Source organism: Musca vetustissima, unplaced genomic scaffold (genome assembly GCF_032173495.1).
Source record: "Musca vetustissima isolate MV318-11 ecotype Yass unplaced genomic scaffold, APGP_CSIRO_Mvet_v1 utg23952, whole genome shotgun sequence".
Taxonomy (NCBI): domain Eukaryota; kingdom Metazoa; phylum Arthropoda; class Insecta; order Diptera; family Muscidae; genus Musca; species Musca vetustissima.
The window spans coordinates 106,516-133,339 of record NW_026879867.1 but is presented as its reverse complement, the minus strand read 5'-3'; the positions used below and the strand labels follow the sequence as shown (position 1 = coordinate 133,339).

At 33.5% G+C, this 26,824-nt stretch overlaps 1 protein-coding gene across 1 annotated transcript in view; it reads right to left on the bottom strand.

The window, feature by feature from the left end:
* LOC133325032 (CDK5 and ABL1 enzyme substrate 1) overlaps positions 1–23,965 on the bottom strand; it is a 58,731-nt gene extending 34,766 nt beyond the window's left edge. Inside the window, exon 1 of the mRNA XM_061533858.1 lies at positions 22,858–23,965. Within this exon, the coding sequence (XP_061389842.1) occupies positions 22,858–23,954 (1,097 nt within the window). The 5' untranslated portion in view covers positions 23,955–23,965. The remainder of the gene's footprint in view (positions 1–22,857) is intronic.
* Positions 23,966–26,824: the final 2,859 nt, after the last annotated feature.

Sequence of the window (26,824 nt, the reverse complement as noted above, 5' to 3'; positions counted from 1 at the left end):
AAAAACAATTTTGGTTTATTAAAATATATTTTCCAACGTCTATGAAGCCTTGGTTTACTTAAAAACATATTCCATAACTCCTAATCTTTCAATTTTTAAATTATGTTTTAGAGTCTAGTGGACCTTGGATTTTTCAAATAATGTATGTTAAGTTCTTCCAAGGTCTTACATTTTATAATACCACCAAAGTCTTGGATTTGAAAAGAGGAGCTTATTGAATACTATTGACCATGGTGTCGTATAAGTATTAATAATTAAAACCCATTAATGCGTATGATTGTTATCTGCCATAAATAAAGTATACGTCCTAAGATATATGATTGAATTTTTCAAGGACTAAGGGAAGGGTTTTTGAAAATAATATTTTTTAGTATGTTGGCGTGTAAATTGTTTAAAGAATTTGTTTTTCCATGATCCTCACAAGCTTGGATTTGTAAAATAATATGTTGTCATGGTCTAACAGTATCTTGTTTTTTTTTAAGTATTATTTGTTAAGGTTTATCAGGCTAGAACTATTAAGATTTATTTTAAACATTAACAGGATACAAATAATCTTGGATTTGTCTAAAATTACTTCCTACATCTGAAGGACCCTTGTAGTAATAAAAGAAAATCTGTTCTAACGTCTAAAGGTTCTTTCCATTTTTAAGGACATTCCTTTAGGGTCTAAATTATTTTTTTAAAGAACATTTGGATTTTAAAAATGATTGCGGAGTGCTGCCAGGGTTTCTCATTTTTTAAAAAATATTTTGTAAAGTTTAGAGGAACTTTGGATTTTTTAAAACTATATTTCAAGGTCTAACGGTGCCTTCTTCTTCTTTTAAGTATTATTTGTTAAGGTTTATCAGGGTAGAGCTATTCAACGATGTATTCTAAAGATTAACCGGATAAAAATAACCTTGGATTTGTTTAAAAATATTTCAAATCTCTAAAGGAGTCTTGGAGTACTAATAGAAAATCTGTTCTAACGTCTAAAGGTTCTTTCGATTATTTAAGGATATTTTTTTAGGTTCTAAGTGCATTTTTTAAAGAACATTTGGTTTTCTAAATCGATATTTATAAGTTGTTACAAGGGTTTCACATTTAAAAAAATAGATTTTTAAAGTTTAGAGGAACTTTTTAAAAACTTATTTCAAAAATCCTACAAAGCAGCACTTGTTTTTCTATACAGACAAAAATTCTCTATTCGCTATACATCAATAATTAAATTACGAGTTAGTTATAGATTCTCCTTTATAAATCTATTCAAACAAAAAAATTGATCAATTAATAGTTAAATAATAATTAATGCTAATTTTCAATGTCAGATGTCCGATGCTCGGTTCCACACGAGCATCGAAATTAATATTCAATAAGAAAATTGGTAATAAGAGTTCGAATTGGGCTCATTTTTTGTGGTTTAAAACAGATGTACTGGGAGATGTACATGTTGACGTATAACTATTATTAATTTCTACGCCATGGTGCGTATGATTATTACATTTCATATAATACTAATACTTACGGTGAAAGAAAGGAAGGTAGAAGGTCAAATTTTCTTTTCAGAAATAAAAAAATGAAGGAAATTTTCTAAATACTTTTGAGGATTGCCAAAAAAAAAATACTTTAGATTTTCAAATATATTTTTTCAAGGACTATCTGCTACAAGCATTCCAAAGATTTTTTTTTTTTTTTTTGAAAATGTTAATGTTAAATGCTCGTGTGGAGCTATAAATTAATATTCAATAAGAAAATTGGTAATAAAAGTTCGAATTGAGCTCATTTTTGTTATTTAAAACAGGTGTACTGGGAGATGTACATGGTGACGTATAACTATTATTAATTCCTACTCTATGGTGCGTATGATTACTAAATTTCATATAATACTAATACCTACGGTAGATGAAAGGAAGGCAGAAGTTCAAATTTTCAGTAATAAAAAAATTAATTAAATTTTCTAAATACTTTTGAGGATTGCAAAAAATACTTTAGATTTTCAAATATATTTTTTCAAGGACTATCTGCTACAAACACACCAAAGATTTTTTTTCAAATTTTAAATGTTAAATTCCTGATGCTCGCGTGGAGTTATAAATTAAAATTCAATAAGAAAATTGGTAATAACATTTCGAATTGAGCTCATTTTTGTGGTTTAAAACAGGTGTACTGGGAGGTGTACATGGTGACGTATAACTATTATTAATTCCTTCACCATGGTGCGTATGATTAATATATTTTATATAATACTAATACCTACGGTGAATGAAAGGAAGGCAGAAGGTCAAATTTTATTTTCATAAAGAAAAAAATTAAGGAAATTTTCTAAATACTTTTTACTTTTGAGGATTGCAAAAAAGTACTATAGGTTTTCAAATATATTTTTTCAAGGACTATCTGCTGCAAACACACCAAAGATTTTTACAAAATTCAATTTTCTTATTTGTGCGGTGGACCAAGGTTTTATAAGCAATATAAATTAACAAAAAAATATTTTTTAAGGCAAAAACAGGGCAGATAATAAAACATTTTGTATAAAGTATCACATTTTACATTCTTTAAAAATATTTTTATAAAAACTATCACAGGGTAGGTTTTAAAAAAAAAACAACCTCGAAAGAATCTCTGACCCATTTCTTCCATGCCTCAATCCTAACTAACCCCTTGAATTGCTGCAACTGCATCTTACTTTGTATATTCTACCTGTGGTCCGATTCTTTTCAAATTTCATACTGCAATTCCTGGCTATTATGTCATTTCGCAAAATGCTGCATAAGAACCAAAGTAAAAAATGGAGACCCAAAAAAAAAAACAACCACCAGCATACTCGTTATCCTCATCATCATCAGCAACAGGATTGTTAAATCGTTTCAAATTTCAAAACAATGGCGCAACACTCATGGTGGCTTTAGCACCTGCCATTTTTTTAGTAACGCTCTCTGCGAAATTTTTTCCAAGAATAAGAAACTGCGTCATAACTTTAAAAGGTTGGTTCTGCCACCATAAAGAAGAATACCTTCATTGTTCTTAAAGTTTCTTTGTGACACACAAAAGGGACTTACGCAAAAAAAAAACTTGATTGGATAATTTCTGATGGCGATGGTTACTGCATAAACCGCCATATGCAGCAGGCACAACAACAACATTGATTTCAAGGTTACCCAGTTTTTTTCTCTCACTTTCCCCCTTTTTATATATTCTGGATGAAGACCGAACCAACCACATGTTGATAATAATGCCAGTTTTTTTCATGTTTGCTTGTGTTTTGTTATTCCTTGTCCTTAATTCCTGATTTACCCTGACATTGAATTTTGTTTTTTTATTTAATGCCATTGAAAATCAATTTGTGATCATTAAAAAAATAACCACAAGGAAAGGTATCAGGTTTTATGGTAAGGGGTTTAGGAAAATAAAAACAACAGAGGTTGCCAGATTCTTAATGTGGGGAAAAAAATGGGAAAATGAAATTGGGAAACACGATTTTGGCAGATTATCTGTTCTGAGAAACAAGTCTAGTTTATGGAGATGTTTTAATTCATTAAAAATCTTTCCAACAAACAAATGAATTTCTAGGGAGTATGATTATTTTTATGAGAATATAATAATCATACGCACCAAGATTTTTGAATTAATAATAGTTATACGCCACATTGACCTCGCCTTAAAAAAAAACCCTTCAAACTCTATACTCGCCTTTGATCTACAAAAAAAATTTGTATTCTTGAAAAACAAATATTTTTTAAAAATCCACTTGAAAAAATATATTTTTCAAAGAAGACAAAAGGAATCGAGATTGACCCATGGTTTCTTTTGAGAATATGCATAGAATAACTTTCTGAGTCGATTCATGCATGTCCGTCCGTAGGTCCGTCCATGTATTTTTGTGAACAAAGTACAGGTCGCATTTATGATCCGATTTGGATGAAATTTGGTATATGTCACTTATTTGGCCCAAGGACGAACCCTATTAAAATCGGAGAAAATCGGTTCAGATTTATATATAGCTCTCATATACATTTTCGTCCGATTTTAGGTAAATTGTGCACCAAAGTCCCTATATATCATTTGATTTGCACAAAATTTGGCACAACGTACCGAATTAAGCCTAGAATGATGTATACCAAGATTCGTAAAAATCGGTTCAGATTTTGATATAGTTCCCATATATATTATTTCGTCCGATTTCGTGCACCGATAAATGTTGCACCAAAGTCCCTATATATATTTCGATTTGCACGAAATTTGGCATAGCATACTGAATTGAGCCTAGAATGATGTGTGTTTAGTTTCGTGAAAATCGGTTCAGATTCAGATATAGCTCCCATATATGTGTTCGTCCGATTTCATGTAAATGGTGCACCAAAGTCCCTAAATATTTTTCGATTTGCAAGAAATTTGGCATAGCGTGCTCAATTAAGTCTAGAATGATGTGTGCTGAGTTTCGTGGAAATCGGTTCAGATTTAGATATAGCTTCCATATATGTTTTCGTCCGATTTCATGTAAATGGTGCACCAAAGTCCCTATATATATTTCGATTTGTCCGAAATTTGGCATAGCATACTGAATTGAGCCTAGATTGATGTGTGTTTAGTTTCGTAAAAATCGGTTCAGATTTTGATATAGTTCCCATATATATTATTTCGTCCGATTTCGTCCGATAAATGGTGCACCAAGTCCCTATATATATTACGATTTGCACGAAATTTGGCATAGAATACTAAATTGAGCCTAGAATGATGTGTATTAAGTTTCGTAAAAATCGGTTCAGATTTAGATATAGCTCCCATATATATTTTCGTCCGATTTGACGCACCAAAGCCCCTAAATATTTTTCGATTTGCACAAAATTTGCATAGCATACAGAATTGAGCCTAGAATGATGTGTGTTTAGTTTCGTGAAAATCAGTTCAGATTTAGATATAGCTCCCATATATGTTTTCGTCCGATTTCATGTAAATGGTGCACCAAAGTCCCTACATATATTTCGATTTGCCTAAAATTTGACATAGCATACTGAATTGAGCCTAGAATGATGTGTGCTGAGTTTCGTGAAAATCGGTTCAGATTTAAATATAGCTCCCATATATGTTTTCGTCCGATTTCATGTAAATGGTGCACCAAAGTCCCTAAATATTTTTCGATTTGCACGAAATTTGGCAGAGCGTACTGAACTAAGTCTAGAATGATGTGTGTTAAGTTTCGTGAAAATAAGTTCCGATTTAGATATAGGTCCCATATATAGTTTCGTCCGATTTTATGTAAATGGTGTACCAAAGTCCCTATATATCTTTCTATTTGCAAGAAATTTGTCATAGCGTACTCAATTAAGCCTAGAATGATGTGTGCTGAATTTCGTGGAAATCGGTTCAGATTTAGATATAGCTTCCATATATATTTTCGTCCGATTTTAGGTAAATAGTGCACCAACGTCCGTATATAGCCTTCGATTTGCACGAAATTTGGCTCAGTGTACTGAATTAGCTCTAGAATGGTTTGTGTGTTAAATTTAGTGAAAATCGCTTCAGATTTAGATGTAGTTCCCATATATATTTTCGACCGATTTAATGTAAATGGTGTACCAAAGTCCCTATATATCCTTCGATTTGCGCACAATTTGGCATAGTGTGCTGAATTGAGTCTAGAATGATCTGTGCTAAATTTCGTGAAAATCGGAATGTTAGGATTCATCTGTTATATATACCCAAATAATTTATTTAATCGAGAAAACTCTTTCCTTCCCCTAACTCCCTAAAAAAAATCACAACTTTTAATTTATTGCCTTGCTACGCAATCCTCTTGATTCGTTTTTCAAGGTTATGGTCAAGGTGAAACCTTGATTTCGACTTCATTTATTTTGCATTTGCTTATCAGAAATCAGGAAATTATGCATCTCCTTTGCAATGCCCTTGAATGTATTATTTTTTTGTTGGATTTCCTTTTATTCTATTTTTTGCATTTCCTGTTGCAAAACCCTCGCTTCGCTTCCCCGAGTTATCCTCATAGGCCTACATTTGTAGGTAGGCCAACCGGCCGGTAAATCCAAGAATATTTCTTTTTTTTTTCATTGATAAACAAGTTTTGTCGTTTTGCCAAAGGGTAGGAGAATCGTTTACGACAAACGAATGCCGTGCACCGCCAGGTGCTTACCTCTAATGATGATTCTTCTGTTATGCCCTTCTTCGTCTCTCCCCGTTTCTTTGAATGGGTATGGTGCGGATTATTGCTAAGGTTTGCACATTTGCTGCTGCTAAAATTGCATTTAGGTTCGTTTTTCTTGCCGATTTTTTTTTTTTTTTTGGGTTATAAATAATGACGGGAAATGGAATGACAGTCAAGCAAAAGAAGAAGAACAGAAAAAAGTGAAATTTAAAGGTAGAAGATAGGTTCTTCAAATGACGCAATACAAGATGACTTTTAGAGGCGGTTTTACGCAAATACACTCAAGGAAAAAATGTCCGTCAAATCCAATAAATAATTGTTTTTTCGGAATTAATTAAAATTTTTGTGTTAATTTTGTTTAGACCCACAGACCTCATGCCATAGTTTTGTAATTTTTTGTTGGGTGCCAAGTAGTTGTAGGCTTTTTTCTCCTCTGTTTTGGTTTCTTTCAATCAAAGTTTATTGACTTTACCCACAGGCCGTCCGTCAACGTGTTAGACGTGTTCAAAACAAACACACACGACATGAATTTGTTAAGCAGTTGTTGTTGTTGTTTTTTTTTTTTTTAATTTGATTAACGTTTAACAAACAGTTTGGGGTGGGTGAGTTAGGTTACAGAAGACAGCTAGGCACCCAGCCAGGTAGCAGCTATTCCAGACATGAATTATTTAAATATTTACAAACAACAACTTCATGAGCTTCTTAGCTTTCAGGCCTATGTATTTACTTAAATTTTTATGAAGTAAAGCATACTGATGTAGTCTCAGAAAAAATATTTTTTTAAAAGATCCACGCCTAAGATATTCTTTGAAAATTGTTATTAAATTTTCTTTAAATATTTTTTTTTTTAATTTTTTTAAATATTTTTTTTTTTTTTTTTTTTTTTTTAATTTTTTTTTTTTTTTTAAATATTTTTTTTCAATTTTGAAAAAATATTTTTTAATAAATCCTGGTGTAATGTAGTCTTTGAAAAAATATTTTTTAAAGGAAGATCTCCCAGCAATTTTTCAGAAAATTCCTCATGTGTAGAAGGCCTCTTTCGAGCTCTAGAGTCAAGGGACCGCCTTAAAAAAGGAGGAGGATCATTCTCTCTTAAAAAAGTTAGTGAAAACCTCTCTGAAAAACTTCTCAATATTGAAGACCCTTTAGAAGGCCTTCAAAATATTGCGAATCATTTAAAAGCCCAGTTAAGTTAAAGAAGACCTCACAAAAATCGTCGGCTTATAGTAGAAGGCTTCAATTCAATTTTTCAGAAAATTCTTCATGTGTAGAAGGCCTCTTTCGAGCTCTAGAGTCAAGGGACCGCCTTAAAAAAGGAGGATAATTCTCTCTTAAAAAAAGTTAGTGAAAACCTCTCTGAAAGACTTCTCAATATTGAAGACCCTTTAGAAGACCTTTAAAATATTGCGAATCATTTAAAAGCCCAGTTAATTTCAAGAAGACCTCACAAAAATGGTCGGCTTATAGTAGAAGGCTTCAATTCAATTTTTCAGATAATTCTTAATGTATAGAAGGCCTCTTTCGAGGTCTAGAGTCAAGGGACCTCCTTAAAAAAGGAGGAGGATAATTCTCTCTTAAAAAAAGTTAGTGAAAACCTCTCTGAAAGACTTCTCAATATTGAAGACCCTTTAGAAGGCCTTTAAAATATTGCGAATCATTTAAAAGCCCAGTTAAGTTAAAGAAGACCTCACAAAAAATCGTCGGCTTATAGTAGAAGGCTTCTGAAAAAGCAAAGCCCTGTTAATAGAAGCCTTCTTAAAATATTCTCAACAAAAGGGGGTCTCATGAAATAAATCAGGTGCGGATAAAGAAAATACTCAACAGGAATATTTTTTAACCTCCCTCTTTAGAAAATCCCGTTTCCAGAAAATTTCTCATATGTAGAAGACTTCTTTAAAAGTCTATTAAAGACCACCTCAAATAAGGAGGATAAATTCAAGCTTAAAAAAAGTCTGTGGAAAAGATCTCAGTAAGATTTTGGTTGTTATTTGAAGGCCCTGCTCAAAATGTCTTTAAAATATTGAGGACTATTGAAAAGGTCAGTTAAATTATAGGAGACCTCTCCAAAAAACTTTTCTGTTTTTAGAAGACTCTCCAAAGGGCCTCATCTGTTCACTTAGAGGACCTCTTTTGCCTAAAAAAAATCTGCCGCTAAGGTAGTCTTTTAAAAAATATTTTTTTAAAGAAATTCAGGTCTAAAGTTGTATTTCAAAAAATTAGTTTTTAAAAAATTCACCCCAAAGGTAGTCTTTGAAAAAATATTTCGTAAAAAAACTAAGCCCAGGTAGTCCTAAAAAAGTCGATGCTTCGTGTAGTTTCTTTAACTAGTTTTATTACTTTTGTATTTTCCTTCCATTCCACAAAATTAGGTCCACCCTTTCTTATTTTTGTTTTTTATACAATTCCTCCTCATGTTGTTTTGATTCTAAGCGGAAAAAACAAAATTCTTGAGGGTAATTTGAAACCTCTTTTGTGACGAATCCGAAGAATACTAATAATAAATGGATGTTGGGAATTTTTGTTGTTGTGTTGGAATTATAAACAAACAGCGAAACCGCCACAACCATCGTCATCATCAACATCATCATGACCATTCAACATAAAGCGCGAAAACAAGACTTCAATTTTTTTATGAATGAAATGAAATTGGACATGACGAAAAAATTCAAATTCTGGTTTCTCTCCCTTACACGAATCGGTAAGTGACCACCTCAAAATAAACAACAACCCAAAAATAAACAAAAAAAATGGTTGTTTTTATGTGGCGTAAAAACTGGAAATATTCCCACAGGAAATGGAGTAAGTTACGACTAGCAAAACAAATAATTATAATTTGCAAAGAAGAATCAAAATTTTAAAGACGAAAAAGAGGAAGAAGAAGAAAAATTCCTCTATGAAAAAAATTTTGAAGTAAACAACCCATTCAGAGTGGCTGTCTGTCCGCTCATCGGAATGAATGGATTGGATGATGAATGAATGTGTCAATTTTTTTCTATCTGCCCTAATGATGTGGATGGATTTAAATTTCGTGTTGATAGCCCCAAACCCATCCATTCGGGATTGTTTTTGTTTACTTCATTTTGTCCATGTTGGGATATTCCAAGAAGTTTTTTTTTTGGGTTGGCGATTTCGGAATTTGTTTACTATTTTTTTTTTTTTTTTTTTTGTCAGAATTGGATATCTCTGGGAACTATTTGTCATAGATTCTTCTCAGAAAAAAGACAACAACAACAACAAAACAAATTTGAAACAAGGAATTAAAAAAAAAAATAAATATTTTCTATGTACGGATTTTTTAATATTTTTTAGAGTAGCGGAAGTAAAAAAAACCAAATATTTTTTTTTCAAAAACTAACTAAGGTGTTAATTTTTTCAAAGACTATCTTTGGAGTGGATTTAAAAAAAAAAAAATATTTTTTCAGGCGTGGATTTAAGGCCCTCAACGAGGCGAGGATTTTTTACAAATTACCTAAAAAAATATTTTTTAAGGTCCACAATCGGCGTAGACTTTTTTTTAAATCCACAAAGGGGGTAGATTTTTTAAAAATATTTTTTTTTTAAATCCACGCCTATGGTGGACCTTTAATAATAATTTGTAAAAAATCCTCGCCTGTGGTGGGTCATAAAAAAATCCTCACTCTGATATTACAAGGCCTCCATAAACCTACCGCTTTCTGTGTCCACGATGAGAAGAACTTTTATCCAACTCTAAATACGACTATCCTATCAGAAGGACTATTCAAAAATCGTCGGTCAATAAAATACCTCTTTAAAGGAGCAGCACTATAAAAATTCTGTGGAAGACCTTTTATAAAACTTGTTCAGGAAGACTATATATACAGCAAGATCTATATATATATATATAGGACGATTCAAGGGGCAAGTTCAATTAAAGAATACCTCTCTCGGATTTTAGAAGCCATCTATAAACACAAGAAGCCTTCTTAAAATTTCTTTTTCATAACGGAGACCTGATACCTATCATCAAACTTTAAAGAGGTCAATCTCCTTTCAGAGACCCTTTCGAATATCTTCTAAATATTTAGGAAGACCTCTCAAAAGATTTCAGATTAATATAGAAGACTTCTATATGCAAAATAAGTTCGATAATTTTCAAATGGCTTTCTCTAGGAGAATACCTATCAGGAATACTTCAGAAAATTACTCACATGTTGAAGACCAATTTTAAGGTCTATAAGAGACCACCTCAAAAAGAAGGACAGTTTCTATCATTAAAAAACATGAGGAAAACATCTCCGAAAGGTATTTATTTATATTGAAGACCCAGTTCATAAGGCTTTCAAAATGTTGAGGACCCTTGAAAAGGATAATTTATTGTTAGAAGACATCTCGGCTTTCTGTAAATGAAACCCCTTATAAAAACCCTCTTCAAATGTCCTCTCAAAAAATGCCGCCTCTAGGAGAAGACCACATCATCGAACTGTAAGTAAGTCCATCTTCTTTTAACTTTTAAATATTGAATAACTTTTTAGAAGGTCTTTTTTAATATGAGGTCCATTAAAAAGGTCAAGTTATTTAGAAGCCCTTCTAAATTTTCATGTTATGAGGTTCATTGCAATAGGCCATATAATTCTTCTAGAAGCCTTATTAAAATGTTCCCTCTAAAAAATAGTCCTGACGAGAAAATCTCTCAGCAAGTCTTCAGAAAATTCTTCATGTGTAGACGGTTTCTTGCCAAAGTCAAAGACAAAAAGGATAATTTCTCCCTTCAAAAAAAATTAGTGAAAACATCTCTGAAAGTCTTCTTAATATTGAAGACTCTTTAAAAGGCCTTCAAAATATTGAGAATTATTGAAAGCCGTCACCAAAAAACCCAGTAGAATACTTCTGAAAAAGTGAAGCCCCGTTTATAGAAGACCTTTTAAAATATTCTCTCCAAATTTATGGCTGCAGAACGTCTGCAAATGAAATTTATCCTATCAGAAGGTATTCTTAATATGCACGAACCTTGTAGAAGGACTTCAAAATTTCTGAGTATCATTGAATAGTCCATTTAATTTATAGGAGGTCTTCAAAAAAAAATGATAGATAAAAATGATAGTTTACGGCTTATATCGAAACAATAACCTTTTTGTTTCTAGCCTAACCTTCCTAAGCCTTCTTAAAATGTTCTCTCCATCGTCCCATAGAGAAGATATCCCAGAATGTTTTCAGAAAGTTCCTCATATATAGGAGACCTCCTTCATGGTCTGCCAGAGACATCCTCAAAGGAGGATAATTTTTTATCTTTAAAAATCCTGTAGAAAACATATCTGAAAGATTTTTTTAATATTAAAGATTCTGTTTTGAAGGCCTTCTAAATATTGAGGATCCTTGAAAGGGTCAGTTAACTTATGGAGAAACTCTCATAAAATCATCGGCTTATAGCTGAAGGCTTCTGCCAAAAAACCTTTCTGAAAATGTTCTCTGCAAAAATATCATCTGTATCTAAAGAAGTCCACCCCTGTCAAAAAACTTCTAAATATTAAAGAACCTTTTGAAGGCCTGCTAAATATTACGGACTAGTCCTAAGGAGTATTTGAAAGATCTACTCAAAAAAAGTTCTCTCCAGAAGGCCTTCTCTATTAGAAGACCTCTCATGAAACTCTACAGAAGCCAAATCGCTCAGAAAGACTTCTTGGCTTCATAATAAGGCCTTAAAAAAAAACTGAGAACCCTTGAAATAGCCACTGAATTCATATAAGACCTGTGACAAATTCGCAACCCAAAAAACCCTTCTTAAAATGTTCTCTTCAAGAAGTCCATCATTTGGAGAAGACCTCTCGTCAAACTCTAAAGAAGTCCACCCCTGTCAAAAAAAAACGTCTAAATATTGAGGATCCTTTTGAAGGTCCCCTAAATATTATGGACTAGTCCTAAGGACTATTTGAAAGGTCTACTCAAAAAAAGTTCTCTCCAGAAGGCTTTCTTGATTAGAAACCTCTCATGAAACTCTTAAGAAGTCATATTTCTCAGAATGACTTTTTGATATCATAATACGGTCTTCAATACGTTGAGAACCCTTGAAATAGCCACTGAATTCATAGAAGACCTCTGAAAATATCACATTAATTTTTTCATCTATCTATTCTATAATAGAGGTCAATTGAGGTCACCTATTTTACTGTAGTTGGCCGGTAAGGCTATCTACTGATCTGTAGAGGGACTTTTTTAGATGGCCAATGAGACCATCTCCCGTAGATGGCAAAAGATGTCATCTTCTCTACTGTATATGACCACTGGAACCACCTCCTCACATGTAGAGGACCACTAACGCCATCTACTCATTTATAGGGGACTACTGAGGACATCTACTGCACTGTAGTTTACCACTGAGGACACATAATCTACCGCATATGTCCACTGAGGCCATCTATTATTCCGTAGAACCCACTGAATTCATAGAAGACCTCTGAAAAATTGAATTAATTTTTTATTCGCCTTCCAATTCAAAATTTTTATCTTAAGGCACTCTGTCGAATTTTTAAAAATTTAAATTTAAAAATTTGTTTCTCGCTTTGAAGATTTTTCTAGATTACGACCGATGTGTTCGAGAGGGCGACAATATGCTTTGATAGAAAATGTATGGCAAAGGACGACACACAGAAAAAAAAAACGACAACAACACAAAAGCAAAGGACAAACGGCTTTAAAGTGCAATGTAGTGTGTGTGAGTGTGCCCGATGATCAAAGAGAACGAACCAGCTAGCCAAGGATGTTGGATGGGTGGGGATAGAGAAGGCAAATGACCGTTTAAACTTCCTTGAACTCGTTGCAAAAACAAAAAATTGTACAGCGAGCCAAGACGATGACAAAAAAAATGAACAAAAATCGGCAACAAAAAAACTACGAACAGGCCCCCAATGGGGGCCAAAAAATAAGGAGAGACTGGGTGGTGCAGATATTTTTGGGGGGAATTATAGTGGAGAGGAAACACTAGTATTTTTTTTAAGTTCCAAAAATGCCGCAAAAAGAGCTTTGAAATATATAGGGCGGTACTCTCTCTGTGAATCAAGCAGAATTTTTGTTTTGAGAGTGAGAATAGATGAGATTTAATTTTTCATATGAGGTGGAGAGAGGATTTCAAAATAGTTTTTCCAAGCCATAGCTTTAGCGAAAAACTGCATTCACAAACCACCAAAGCTTTTGTGTGAGATTTTCAGGTAAATAATAACAACAGTTAGTTCTCATCCTCTCTCACTCACCCGCTCTCTTTCTCTTTGCGCCTTTGTCACCATGCAAACGGCCTTTCCCACTCTTCAACACATTGAGGTAGGTTCAGGGGTTTATTTTATGGCAATGTTTCAAATGCAACAACATTGCGGTTGAAGAGGAAGAGGGAGGGTTATGGGAGGGAACGAGGGTCCACAGTTAGCTGAATGCAAAAGTTTTGCATTCAAAAGCTTTTCTATTGGCAAAAAAAAAAAAACAAACTAGCAAAACGTTTTGCCAAGCCAATTCACAGCACGAGAGATTATTTTTCTGAGGGGACTGGGAAGCAGGGTGAGAGGTTCATTAGACATTGCAATGTTTGTTGCTGTCGGAATTAAAGGTCGAGAATACATTGAACTCTTGCCATGAGCTTTTTTTGGCTTGGCAAAATATAGTAGAAGCTTTCCTTGCTCATTGTTATGAGAAGTGCATCATAATTTCTCATAATAAAATGTAGATGCAGCAGCGAGACAGCCTCGCTGCCAACCCGTCAGCCGGGCAGCCATCGAACCTGGCAGCATAGTTAGTTATGCGACGCCAGCACTTATTTATTTTTAGGATTTTTCTAGGTGCTTGGCTCGCTGAATGCTACTGCGTTGACCTTGTTTTCCCCAGTTTGCTTTCACCTTATATTCGCCAATCGTTTGCAACAAACGGCAGAAGATGGTAGAGGAAACAACAATAGAAAAAAACTGGTGAATGAATGAAAATGTTGCACGACCACCAAGCACTTCTATTGTTATTTTGAACCAAGTGCAGGAGGAGGTGGCCGAGGGAGCTTGCTTTGGAGAGGTACCCTCTCCAACAAAGCTCTCAACAAATTGCACTTATTTCGCATTGCTGTTGTTTTTGTTGTCTTCTGAGTTGACTTTTTTTACTTGGGCCTGGTGCACAATGAGAGAGTGTCAATAACCTATAGTTGCCATGAAAAATTTGTTGTTGTTGCAGTAGTTTTTTTTTCTTCTATGAACAGCGGTTATGTTTTCCAGTTCGTTGTGTTGATTTTTTTCCAATTCCTTTAGAATAGAAAAACAACAACAAAATCATATGATGACTACAACCACGTAGACGAATTGAACAACTTTATATTTTTTCGCCATATTTTTGCGGCTTTTTTTGCTTTGTATTGATTCTTTGAGCTGGAAGAAGAATATTGGCAGCTCCGAAGGGTTGGGTAGGCGGTAGCGGATTCTGTGGTTTAGAAGAAAAAAATCTTTTATTTTTTTTTTGCTTTCGTCGTCATCTTCTTTTTTAGCCAAGACGCAATTACATCAATGCTTAACCTCCTCCGCCAAATTCACCTCCCGACTAAAGAAGGGAGGTATATTTTTTCAGATTTCCAAAGGTAGCTGGAGGTGGATTATTATGCAACAGCATGTTTTGCGAAACAAAAGAAGAAACTGAATTCTAACATCTTAACAAAGTGGTGCAGAAAATTGAGCGGGATGAAGAGGGTTTTTCGAAGAATATTTTTAGGAGAAAATGAAGAGGAAGTGTGCGGAAATTATGGACAAATTCTAGTATAGAGGGGAACTAAGAGGTCTGAGGATAGGAAGTAAAGAACAGGTCTAAGGAGGTCATCTATTCTATAATAGAGGACAATTGTGGTCACATATTCCACTGTAGTTTATCGCTAAGGCCATCTACTGATCTGTAGAGGGTCACAAAGTGCATCTGTTTTGACCAATGAGGCCGTAGATTGACCATTGGAGCCATTAACTTACATGTAGAGGAACACTAACGCCATCTACTCATTTGTAGGGGACTACTGAGGACATCTAATGCACTGTGTATGACCACTGAGGAACCTAATCTCCCGTAGATGACCACTGAGGCAATCTATTATTCCGTAGATAAACACTGAGGCCATCTACTCTTCCGTAGATGACCACTGAGGTTATCTACTCTTCCGTAGATGACTCTCGGGGCCACATACTCTTCGGTAGATGATCACTGATGCCATCTACACCTCAGTAGATGATCACTGATGCATTCTACTCCTCAGTAGATGGTCACTGATGTCATCTACTCCTCAGTAGATGATCACTTAGGTCATATACTCTTCCGTAAATGACCACTAAGGACATATATTCTTGCGTAGATGACCCCTGGGACCAGCTACTCTTTGGTGGATGATCACTGATGGCATTTACTCCTCAGTAGATGATAACTGATGCCAGTAGATGTTCACTGATGGCATCTACTTTTCCGTAGACGAGCCCTGGGGCCAGCTACTCTTCAATAGATGATCCCTGATGCAATCTACTCCTCAGTAGATTATCACTGATGGCATCTACTCCTCAAAATATGACCACTGAGGTCATCTACTCTCCGTATATAACACTAAGGCCATATACTCTTCGATAGATGATCACTAATGCCATCTACTCCTCAGTAGATGACCACTGAAGTCATCTACTCTAGCGTAGATGACCACTGAGGGCACCTACTCATCAGTAGATGACCACTGAGGTAAACTACTATTATATAGGTGACCATCTGACATCTAATCTTTCGTAAATGACAATTGAGGTAGTCTATTCCATAGTAGATGAACACGGAGGCCATATACTGTACTGTAAGTGGTCATTGAGTCTTGTGAGACCACTGAGACCATATACTCTTCCACAGAATACCAATTAGAACATCTACTCTTCTGTACATGATCACCGAGGACATCATCTCTTCCGTAGATGATCACTGAGGATCTCTACTCTACTGTAGAGTCAACCCTTATATTGTAGATTACCATTTGTGGTCTTATTTACGTCTGAAAAACTCTCGTCACTGATATTTGAAAGTAGAGCCACTTCAAAGGCTCCATCCATTACGGATGATTCTCAAAGATCCTTTCCTTTCTCATATGTAGAAGACATCTTTCGAGTTCTATACGATTTCTCCTCAGGAAAGAATAACTTCTAACCATAAAAAACCTGTGAAATATATCTCAGAAAGGCTTTTAAAAATTGGAGGACCCTTGAGAATGTCTTCGGAACTATAAGGCCCCTTGAAAAAGCCAGCTAAATTTAGGAAAATCTATCAAAAGATCGTCTGCTTATGATAGAAGACTTCTGCCTTCTTCTCAAACTGTTTTCTCCAAAAGGTCAACCTAAGGAAAACTCGTAGCAATTCATCAGAATATTCTTCATATGAAATATCCCTAGATCCTTTAGAAGTCTTTCTATATATTAATGACCCTTGAAAAGGCTCCTCTAAAGGTCGTCGGCTTCAATAAGTAAACTGCTTTCTTCTTATAAACTTTCCTAAAAAGTTCTTTTTAAAATCCTTCTCAAGGAGAAGACCTCTCAACAAGTCTTCCAAAAATCTTTCAGATATAGAAAACCATTGTAAATATTATAAAATCTATCCTCTCCAAAAGACTTCTATATATTGAATACCCTTTAGACTGTCATCTAAATATTGTGGATCTTTAGAAGACCTTCCTTTTAGAAAGTCTATTCAATATTGAAGAAAACCTCCCAAATGCTCGCCATATATCATTTAAAACCCAGTTCCTAGCAAATTAAGATTTTTTCTCTTAGGACCTTTTCGTGTATTTTAAGAATTTGTTCATATATTTTGGAATTTTTCCTATATTATAGGAATTTGTTTAATATTTTTAATTCTGTGAATTATCATCAAAAAATCTTTCAGCTAAATGAAATATATAAAAATAATAGTTTAACCCCCTCTTATTTTCATTTAATAGCAGTTTAGGAATTGTATTCCTATATATTAATAATGTTTACCTATATTTTAGGAACTTTTTTAATATTTCCTATTTATTAATTGTACCTCAAAGTTATCCTCAAAAATCTCTCAACTAAAGCAAATATATAAAAAGAAACATATTTTTATAAATGAACCCTCTTCTAGAGACCTCTCCAATTGATTCCCTCTCTCAATTTAGATTACCTCTACTTTAACTTTTTTTCTCTCAATAATACTACAACTTAAAACAAATTATCGATTATCTCGAACAACATTTACAAATCTAATTTTCTATGCAATGCCCTGTATATACAATTTCCAAATGGCCTTTACAAAAAAGCAAAATTATAATGAACCCCAGGCAAGGTCTTATGGGGTTAGTAAAACACAAAAAATATTGAATTGATTTGAAATGTGCGAAGCAAAACAAAAAAACATAAACAAACGATCACCGGTCGATTTTTCGCAGTGAGCTGGGCAAACAACTTTTTCTCTCCTTTCAAAAAAAAATTAAATTTAAAAATAATAACAAAACTGTTTGAGCCTTAAAATAGCTCAAATTGTAATGTAACTGCAAACCCACAAACCTCAAATTGCAAACAGAAAAAATAATGTTTTATTTTTTATTGCATGCCACAATTATCGCAAACAAAAACATCGACTTCGACAGCAACATTTAAAACGATTTGGTGACTTGGTACGATTTTTCATGTTGATGTTGTTTGTGGTTGGTTGGTTGGCGACAATACGCTGCTGTGTTTGAGCGATAATGTTTATAACGCTTTATCACCTACTATTTGGCGATCGGTTGGGATCCCCCCTGCCTCCCATCATCCCCTGACAAGAGTCTTTGCTTTGGGTAGCTTTTTTCATTGGTTGGAAAATGTCTAATCGCATTTGAATTGTATTTGTATTCGCTACTGCTATTGTTTACATTTTGCTTCGATTCCAATAACAACTGCCAAACGGCCGCAAAAAGATCAGAGCCAAGAATGCTGGGGAGGTTTCTGAACTTTTTTTAGCTTAAAATAAAGTTCATTGACTCCGGTGTGTTGTAATTTGTTTCAGAAAAACAACTAAAAAAAATTTGTGGCATGAAAAGCATATGCGGATTTTGTTTGAAAAAAATTTCGACAGATTATAGGGGGTAGAGCCGTAAGAGAGAACGGATACACTCAATGGTTACTATTTTCGTAAGTGACTCATGCTATTTTTTATATCTGATTCCAAGAGTTAAACCATTGTGTGTCTTTATTTATTTATGGATAATGAATAAAATTATGAAATGCTTTCATAAAAAAAATCCTATTCCTAACCATATCTAGGATTATTTTCTAAAGTAAAATTTAGTCATTTATAACTTAGTATAACATTGAGGCCTTCAGGTATATTTCAGTACCCTGAAAATTTCATTTTTTATAGATTAAAATGAAATTATGATTTTTTTTCATAACAATTCATATTCCTATTAATTTAGGAATTTTTTCCTAAAGTAAACTTCAGTCATTTATAATTTAGAAAACGGATTTTTTTGTTGAAAATATGACTCTAATAGTTTTCAGATAGATTTTAAGATATTTTTCCTTAAATTAGAATCAGTTTTCGTAAATTTAGGAAGTTTTTCTTAATAGCTTTTTTAATGAAAAAATCTATTTTTAATCGTATTAATATTTTTCTCCATATGTAAATATCAGTCTTTTTAAATAAAAAAACCCCGAGAAATGTGTTATACATTGTATTAAGGCATTTTAGGTATTATTTCTTAAAATTAAGAATAATTTCATAAAATTTAATTCTTTGTATGATATATGCAATACAGTTAACTAAGTTATAATTAATTAATTATATTTATTAAAAAATCTGTTACTGGTAATTTATAAGTTTGTTCCTATATTAAAAGAGATCTCTCAGCAAATTATGAATTGTTTTCCTAAAATGAAAATCAGTCCTTTGTAATTTAGTAAGTGTCTAACATTGGTTAAGAAAGACCTGAATGGACGTAGCGTTAGAAGTATCCTCAGTTTATTGAGTATTTTTAAGCAAACAATCAATTCCTAGAATATTTTAGGAATTTTGTTCCTATAGTGAAATTGACTTATCTGCCAAAATATGAATTTATGATTTTATGAATTTATTTATTTTTTGTCATTAAAACTCTGGTTTCACTTTTAAAAAATAATTATTTTAGAGAAACAAAATCAGTACATAGTAATTGCAGAATTTTTTCCTATATTGCAAATGACTCCTCTGCAAATTATGAATTTGTTCATAAATTGACAAATCAGTTCTTGGCAATTAAGAAATTGTTTTGCATTCGTCCAATAAAAACTGAAAAGTCTAGAGATTTGTAGAAAACCTTCTATAATTTTTCGAAAAAAATATTCTTCGTATTGTAAAAAATTCCTAATATGCTCAGAACTGATTGTATGTTTAAGAAACATTTTCCTAAATTATTGAAACAATGTTTTTTCTTATCAGAAAACATTCGTATAACCTCCGCAGGATGTAAATTTGAAAATAGAAGATCTCCGCTGGACTTTTAATGGAATGTCATACATTTTCTGACAATTAATTTCAAAACGGAGATCTAAGATACTTTTTATGGAAAAGAGTAGTATACCGAAAGTTTCTATGTGGAAAATATACCCTCGTTTGCCTACTTTTGGAAATGAATACGATGTACAGGACTTTTATAGGTGACATGGTGGAATATAAAGCCTTTGCTGGATATAAATTGAAAAACGTAGAACTCATACTGTCTTTTATGGAAAAGGGAAGGATTCTGAAGATTTCTATGTGGAAAATATATCTTCGTAGGAATTCTTTTGGAAATGGAAGTGATCTACAGGTATTCTATAGATCACATGGGGATAAAATCCTTCCGAAATTCTTTTATAGTTATCAAGAGACTTCTGACGTTCTTCGGTTTGAAATAAAACACTTCAGAACCACCTCAATTTGAATAGAAAACCTGTAAAAGTTGTGTTTGGAGAAAAAGAAACTTGGAGGCCTTCTAAGACCTCTGACATTCTTCTGTGTGAAATGCAAAACCTGCAAACATTTTCTATGGGGAATAAAATACTTTGAACGTTTCTATGGGAAAATAAGAAACGTTTGTGGGTGTTCTATGATGAATAGCTGATGAATAGCTAACCTCCAGAAGTGATCTACAGGACTTCTATAGGTCACAAGGCGAAAGAATCTCTCCGATATTTTTTATGGGTATCAAGACACTTCTGACTTTCCGGATCATGAAATAAAATACTTCAGAAGCTCTTAAATTTGAATATAAAACCTGTGAATGTTGTGTTTGGAGAAAAAGAAACTTTGGAGGCATTCTAAGTAAAATATTTGAAGGTTTCCTGTGGGAAATAAGAAACATCTGAGGGTCTTCTAAGGCGAATAGCTGACCTCTAGAAATCTTCTATGGACGGTAGAACACACCCGAAGATGTTCTATGTGGAATAGAAGACCTCTGAATATCTTCTATGTGTAGTAAAGACTTCGATAGACCTTTTTTGTTTATTCTTCAACTGTAACTTTTCCTCTGAATAAAAAAATAAAATTTCCCCAAATTGTTGGAAAATTTACGGTAGCAAAAATCTATAAAAAATTCTAATGATTCACATCCCGCCAGTATTTTATACCTATGACGATAATAGACACCAACAGTGAGTCCGAGAATCTCTTTGCCAAAAAAGGGCGATGATGCGCGTCGTTAGTGGCGATCATTTTCGTTTTGTCATATTGTTTGAGTATTTTTATAATAATAATTGTATCTCAAAGTGGCATTTCCTTTTCTTTTGCTGTAACAATTGTTTTCATTTCGATTGTGGTGACAAATTTTTTTATAGCTGGCGAATTTGGGGTTTTTGCGTCATACGAATTTGAACAATGTTTGAAATGGCAGATCGCTGCATTTGACAGATTTATATGAAGCATATGATTAATTGGGAATGGGATTTGTTTTTAAGGGATAGATGGCAGCACGTGTATGAAAATTTTTTGTGTTTAATCGTTATATATATCAAGGACAGAAAGGGTTATAGAAAACTAAAGGGTAATACATTTCATTTTTAAATAATGGAAATAAATTATCCTCTACCAATTAGAAACATTTTTCGACACAATATAAATGTTTTCCAAAAGAAATGGGCGTCTACTTTTGAAATTGTCTAAATTTAAATATTTTTGTACACAAAAGATAGTTTGCGCTAAATTCCAATCGTTCCTAAAATTTATGAAATTTCTTCCTAAAAATAATAAACACTCAACATAATATGAATTTATCTAAAAAAATTAGGATTATTTTTATTTGTAAATTTAGGATTATTTTTATGTGTATTGGTTTCCTATTGGAAAAAAATAAGACCATAGTAAAATATATATGAACTTTTTTTCCTATATTGAACATTTAGGAAATTTTCTTAAATTGCACGAAACAAAACGAAAAAATATGGGAATTAAAATTTTCTTTAACAAAAATGATTTTGTTGCTGTTATGATCTCAAAATTCAAAAACTGCAACTAAAAATATATTTAATTGTTAAAAATTGCAGCCAAAATGTATTTATTCTTATCATTTGAGGCGATGGTGTCCTATTTCGATATGCATTTGCAAATGATTGATATTTTGCCAACAAAGAATATAGAATACTTGCAGTTAGCCAAGTCAGTCAGCCAAGTCATTCATTCATGGCTAACAAAAATAAATAAAAATACTACTACGAAAAATTGTATCTGGGTGCCCGTCTGATTACCCACAACAAAAATATATAGACGTCTCTACAGCCAATATGCAAGAAACTGATTATTTTCTGATTATTCGAATTAGAAGAAAATTTAAAAATTTATTTTTGCTTAAGCACGTTCTAAACGCCTGGTCGAAATGTATTATTTATGTTAAACAAATGTACCCAGAGAGCAACAAAATTACATTCGTATTTGCACTGTTTATGATGATTATTTTCGACATGTAAATTTATATTGGCAATAAAAATTTTCGGACCATAAAATGCTGTTTTGTTTTGAAAAATTTACACATACGATTTTTTGCAGAATAGCAGCCAGCCACAAAAATTAATATATTGGCCTAGTCTGGATGCATCATATTTTGCATTTTTTTCAATAATTGGGATGAAGGAGATTTTTTTGCAATAGAAAAAAAATACGGATTTCATAAATTATGAACTTTTTCCTATAGAAGAAACCATAACCATTAAATAAATAAATTTTTTCTATACAGATAAATAGTTGTGAGCAATTTATGAACCTTTTTCCTAGTGAGAAAATCATTCTTCAACATATTAGGAATTTGTTTCTACATTAAAATTCATTCATAGTAATTTAGGAAAATTTTTCCTACACGAAAAATAAAAAATTTGATAATTTAAGAATTTTTACTTAAAAGAAGAAAATATTTCTTAGTATTTTAGGAACCTTTTCCTAATGATTTTCTTGAATATAGAATGTTTTACATTTTTAGGAAAGGTAAGTTCATAGTAATTTAGGAACTTTTTACCTAATGAAAAGTCAGTGATTTATGGCATGAGATTTGTTTGCATTTGTGAAAAATAAGTTCATAGTATTTTAGGAAATCTTTCCTAACAAAAAAGTCCTTTAGCAATAAAATGTTTTTTTATGAAAAAATAGTTTAGTATTTTTTTTCTTAATTAAAAGGGTTGTCGTTAGCAATTTACGGTTTGTTTTATATATCAAGAATAATTTCTAAGTAATTTAGGAAACTTATTCATAAATTACTACAGATTGCTCTCTTCTTTAGGAATTTTTTTCTACACCTTTCACGCAATGGCATTAAAATACCAGCCCCCATGCTAGATACCTTCATTGGTATCTTGACGCTATCCGAATCACTGCCACTTTCGGCACCAGAACCACCACTGCCGCCGCCACCAGCATGATAATATTGATGTTGAGCTTGAGCGTGTTGCCGTTGATTAATTTTACCATTACATTTAATATTGCCATTGCCCTGTTGACGACCCGAATTGGGACGTTTAGCATTACGTTTCTCCTGGACGGGAGGAGGAGTTGATGCTGCTGCTGCCGCCGCTGCTGCTGCAGACATTTTATCCATAGCTTTGTGACCTCCATCGCTTTTAGCGTTTGGTACTTGGACAGCATTTATCAAGTTGTAACCCATATTTTCAGTTTCACTAAAATGCCCATCACCATCTGCACTACCGGCATCATCGCTGCCAACCAGGCTGCCGCCGCTACCACCACCAACACCAGATCCAGTGTCCATGTGATTTTCTTCGAGAGTGGCGGCAAGTATGGCTTGGGCCTTAGCGGCTCCCAAGCCGCTGCTGATGCTGCCATTGCGTTGTTGATGCTGCTGAGAATGTTGTTGATGATAGAATGGTTTGCCATAGAAGTTTTGTTGCTGCTGCTGTCCCGTTGAACCACTGTTGTTGTTAATGCCATTTGTGGGACCATTATTGTACTGGGGACCAAATAGTTCCACTCCCACAGAATTGTAAATGCTGCCTTCGCTGTCATTTGTAATTTTGCCTTCTGCAGTTCCACCTGCCACCACTCTTCGTTTATTTTCACTGCCGGATATTTCGTCTTCTTCTGTGCCGTAACTGCCACCCGATCCACTTGAAATGTATAGAATATTTTCGTCTCTTTCGCTGAGATAATTGCGTTCGTTTGTTTTACATCCAACTCCTCCGGCACCAACTCCTGCTGCTGCTCCTGTTGCCGTACGTAATCTTGCCGACGTTGCGTTATGGCTTGCACCTGTGCCACAGATGCCAATTGTTGCAAATTTAGTATCCCGATGTGTGCCATCTAATGAAATATTCGATAGAAACGAGATCGCAGCCAGTCTGCGCCTGTGTCTCGTCTTATTGAACGAACTACTTGCCATTAGGCAGTAACAATTGGGTTTAGAAAATTAAATTTGGGTGATGAGCGGCTCTCGGGGTATATATGTGACGCGACTACTAACGATTCGACGACGACAACAACGACGAAGAAAAATGCGACGAAACGGAAAATAAAATAAACGAAATTAGAGAGATTTTTGGTGCACTTTTTTCAATGAGAGTTTTGCTCAAATTTTAAATGCTGGGAAGAGAGGTTGTTTTATTATTTTTTTAATAGAGGTAATTATATGGATAGGGGCTCTTTTTTCAACTTCTGAGTTCTTTTACTCCTTCTTAAGTTAAATATTTTGCGCTCCCTTTGTTCTTTTTACAATTCTCTTTAATTTTGTTATTAAATTGAATTTTTTGATCTTTTTTGTGTGTCTCTCTCTTTTATTATAATTCGCTTTGGCTCTTTGATTTTGTTGTTGTATTTTTTCAATTTATATCTTTCGGGCTATATCTGTCTCTCTATCTCTTTTTTACAATTCTCTTTTAATCCTCTATATTGTTGTTGTATTTTTTTAAAATTTTTTCCAGCTATTCTCTATTTGCAAGTTGCTAAATTATCAGCCCTCTTTTGTAGTTATAATTCCTTTGTGCACTTTCTTTGATTTTTAATTCTCTCTTTCCTTTGATTTTTTATTTATTTGTTACTTCCCTTTCTTATTTTTTTTCAAATTTGTTTTTAATTTCTCCTTTCTTTTTTGCAATTTAATTGAAGCTCTTTAAATTTGTTCTCTTGTATCTCTCTTTTATTTGTCTCTCCTTCTCTCTTTGATTATTTTTCTCTTGTGATATCCAAATACCGTTTGTTATCACGGTACTGCCTTTGCTAGTAAAAGATCTAATAATAACTGTTGTTATCACTCTCTCTCTCTTTAAAACCTCTCTCTCTTTTTCTCTGTTTACACAGGCTAAATGCTTACGGTATTATTTTGTCTGTTTCGATGTTATCCCTTTGTGAACGATAACTTGTGTTTACCTTTTTGGGATTGTGCTCGCTCTCTCGTTGAATCGCCTCTCTCTCTCTCTTTCTCTGTTTACTTAGGCTCAATGCTTGCTATGTATCACTTGGCCTGTTTAGCTGTTATTGCTTTGGGTGTGATAACTTTTGTTTATTATTTTTTTTTATTGCTCTCCCAGAGACTCTTTCTCTTCGTATTTCTCTTTCTCTCTTTATTAATATCTTAGCTAAAGGCCTGCTTGCCTTGTTTGTGTGTAATAAATGCCTTTCTTTCTTAACTGATAACTGGTGACTGTTGTGCTTGATAAATGTTTATTCAAGTGGCTCTCTTTGACTCTTTGGAGTACTCTCTTGGTGGCTATTCTCTCTTTTGTAATTTCAACAGTATCTCTATGATTTTTAGTGGGGGTTTTGTTGTAATTAATGGCTGGCTATTTTGACAAAATATCACTGGGTGGTTGGTTAGTAGTTAGGCTATGGATGTTGCTCTCTCTCTCTCTCTCTCTCTCTTACTCCTTATTAATCTCTTAAGGTTTTAAAGATCTCTCTTTTACTTTTAACGACTTTTTTGGTTGCTAGTAATGATCTCAGCAGTTTTTTTGCAATGTTTGGATTTGCAGCGATTTTTTTGGTAATGCTATGCTCACCTTCTCTCTTTTTTTTAAGTTCAAAAGATAAACTCTCCTGTAGCTGTCTCTCTCTTTGTGTTTTGGTGATAAATGTTCCTTCGGGAATCCCTTTTGTTCTCCTTAAAAATGTTGTGTGTTTGATTCCCAAATTAGAAATAGAAAAGTTCCTTTCTTTTTGCCGTAAAGGAAACTTTTTTGGTTGGCGACAGGAAAAGAATATCCAAACTTGTGTTGATGGTGAGAATGGCGAGGTGTTCAATTTTAGTGTCTGTCTGTGTCAGATTCAACTAATATCACATAAACTTTTTAGTCTTTAAATTAAAATATAAATTACTACTAAACGAAATACTTAAACGCGACATTTTGGACGATTTTTTCTTGATGATGAGGACAGACACACGAATTTATATATTTTTTATTACACGACGACGACGAAAAATGTCTCTGAACAAATTAATAATTTTTGATTTTTTGGTTCAGAAAAATTATTTTTTCTTGTTGTTGTAGTTAACTAAATTGAATTTGTTCAATGCGTTTGTAGTTGTTGGCCAAGTGATGGTTGGTTGGTGCAACCGTTTGCTTGCAGGTTTCAATTTGATTTGCCGGAAAATTCTGGAAGTAGAGACAATATATAAAGAAGAAAAGAAATATGAGTACATGTACATGAACATTGGATACAGTCAGCCAGTCAGCTGAGAGAACACAAATGCAGAGCAATGGGGGAAACAAAAAAAAGTAGATGGTGGTGAAGATGATGATGGTGGGTTGCATGGGTAAGGAGAGTTCGACATCACCATAATAATCTGTTACTAGTGGCGGCATTTCCCCCCAAACCAAACAAATAAAAGAAGGTGGTCGTGCACAACGAGAAGAAGAAATGCAGAATGGATGCAAAAAAAAAATCAAAATAAAAAATCCAAGTGCAACCTCTCTGAGAACAAAATGCACTAAGAGAGAGAGAAAACTATTTATAGTTGTAGGTAGGAAATGAAAGCTTTGGAGCCGGTGTTATGCTAACCAACAATATGGAAAGCTTGACAAATGGGAGTGTGAGAGCACAGTAATAATTGCAAATATTTATAGTTTTATCAGAAAAGCTTTAAAGCCGGCCTAGGTCCATAGTAACACCCGCAAACTATTAAATTTAATACTCAAGAAGTTAATAGCATACTCCGTGGGTAGGGCATGGTGGGAGGGTATGAGTGTGAACCTCAAAGCTTTTATATTACAAAAAAAGGGTTAAAGCTTTTATGCTATTTTTAAAATGAAGGTGTTA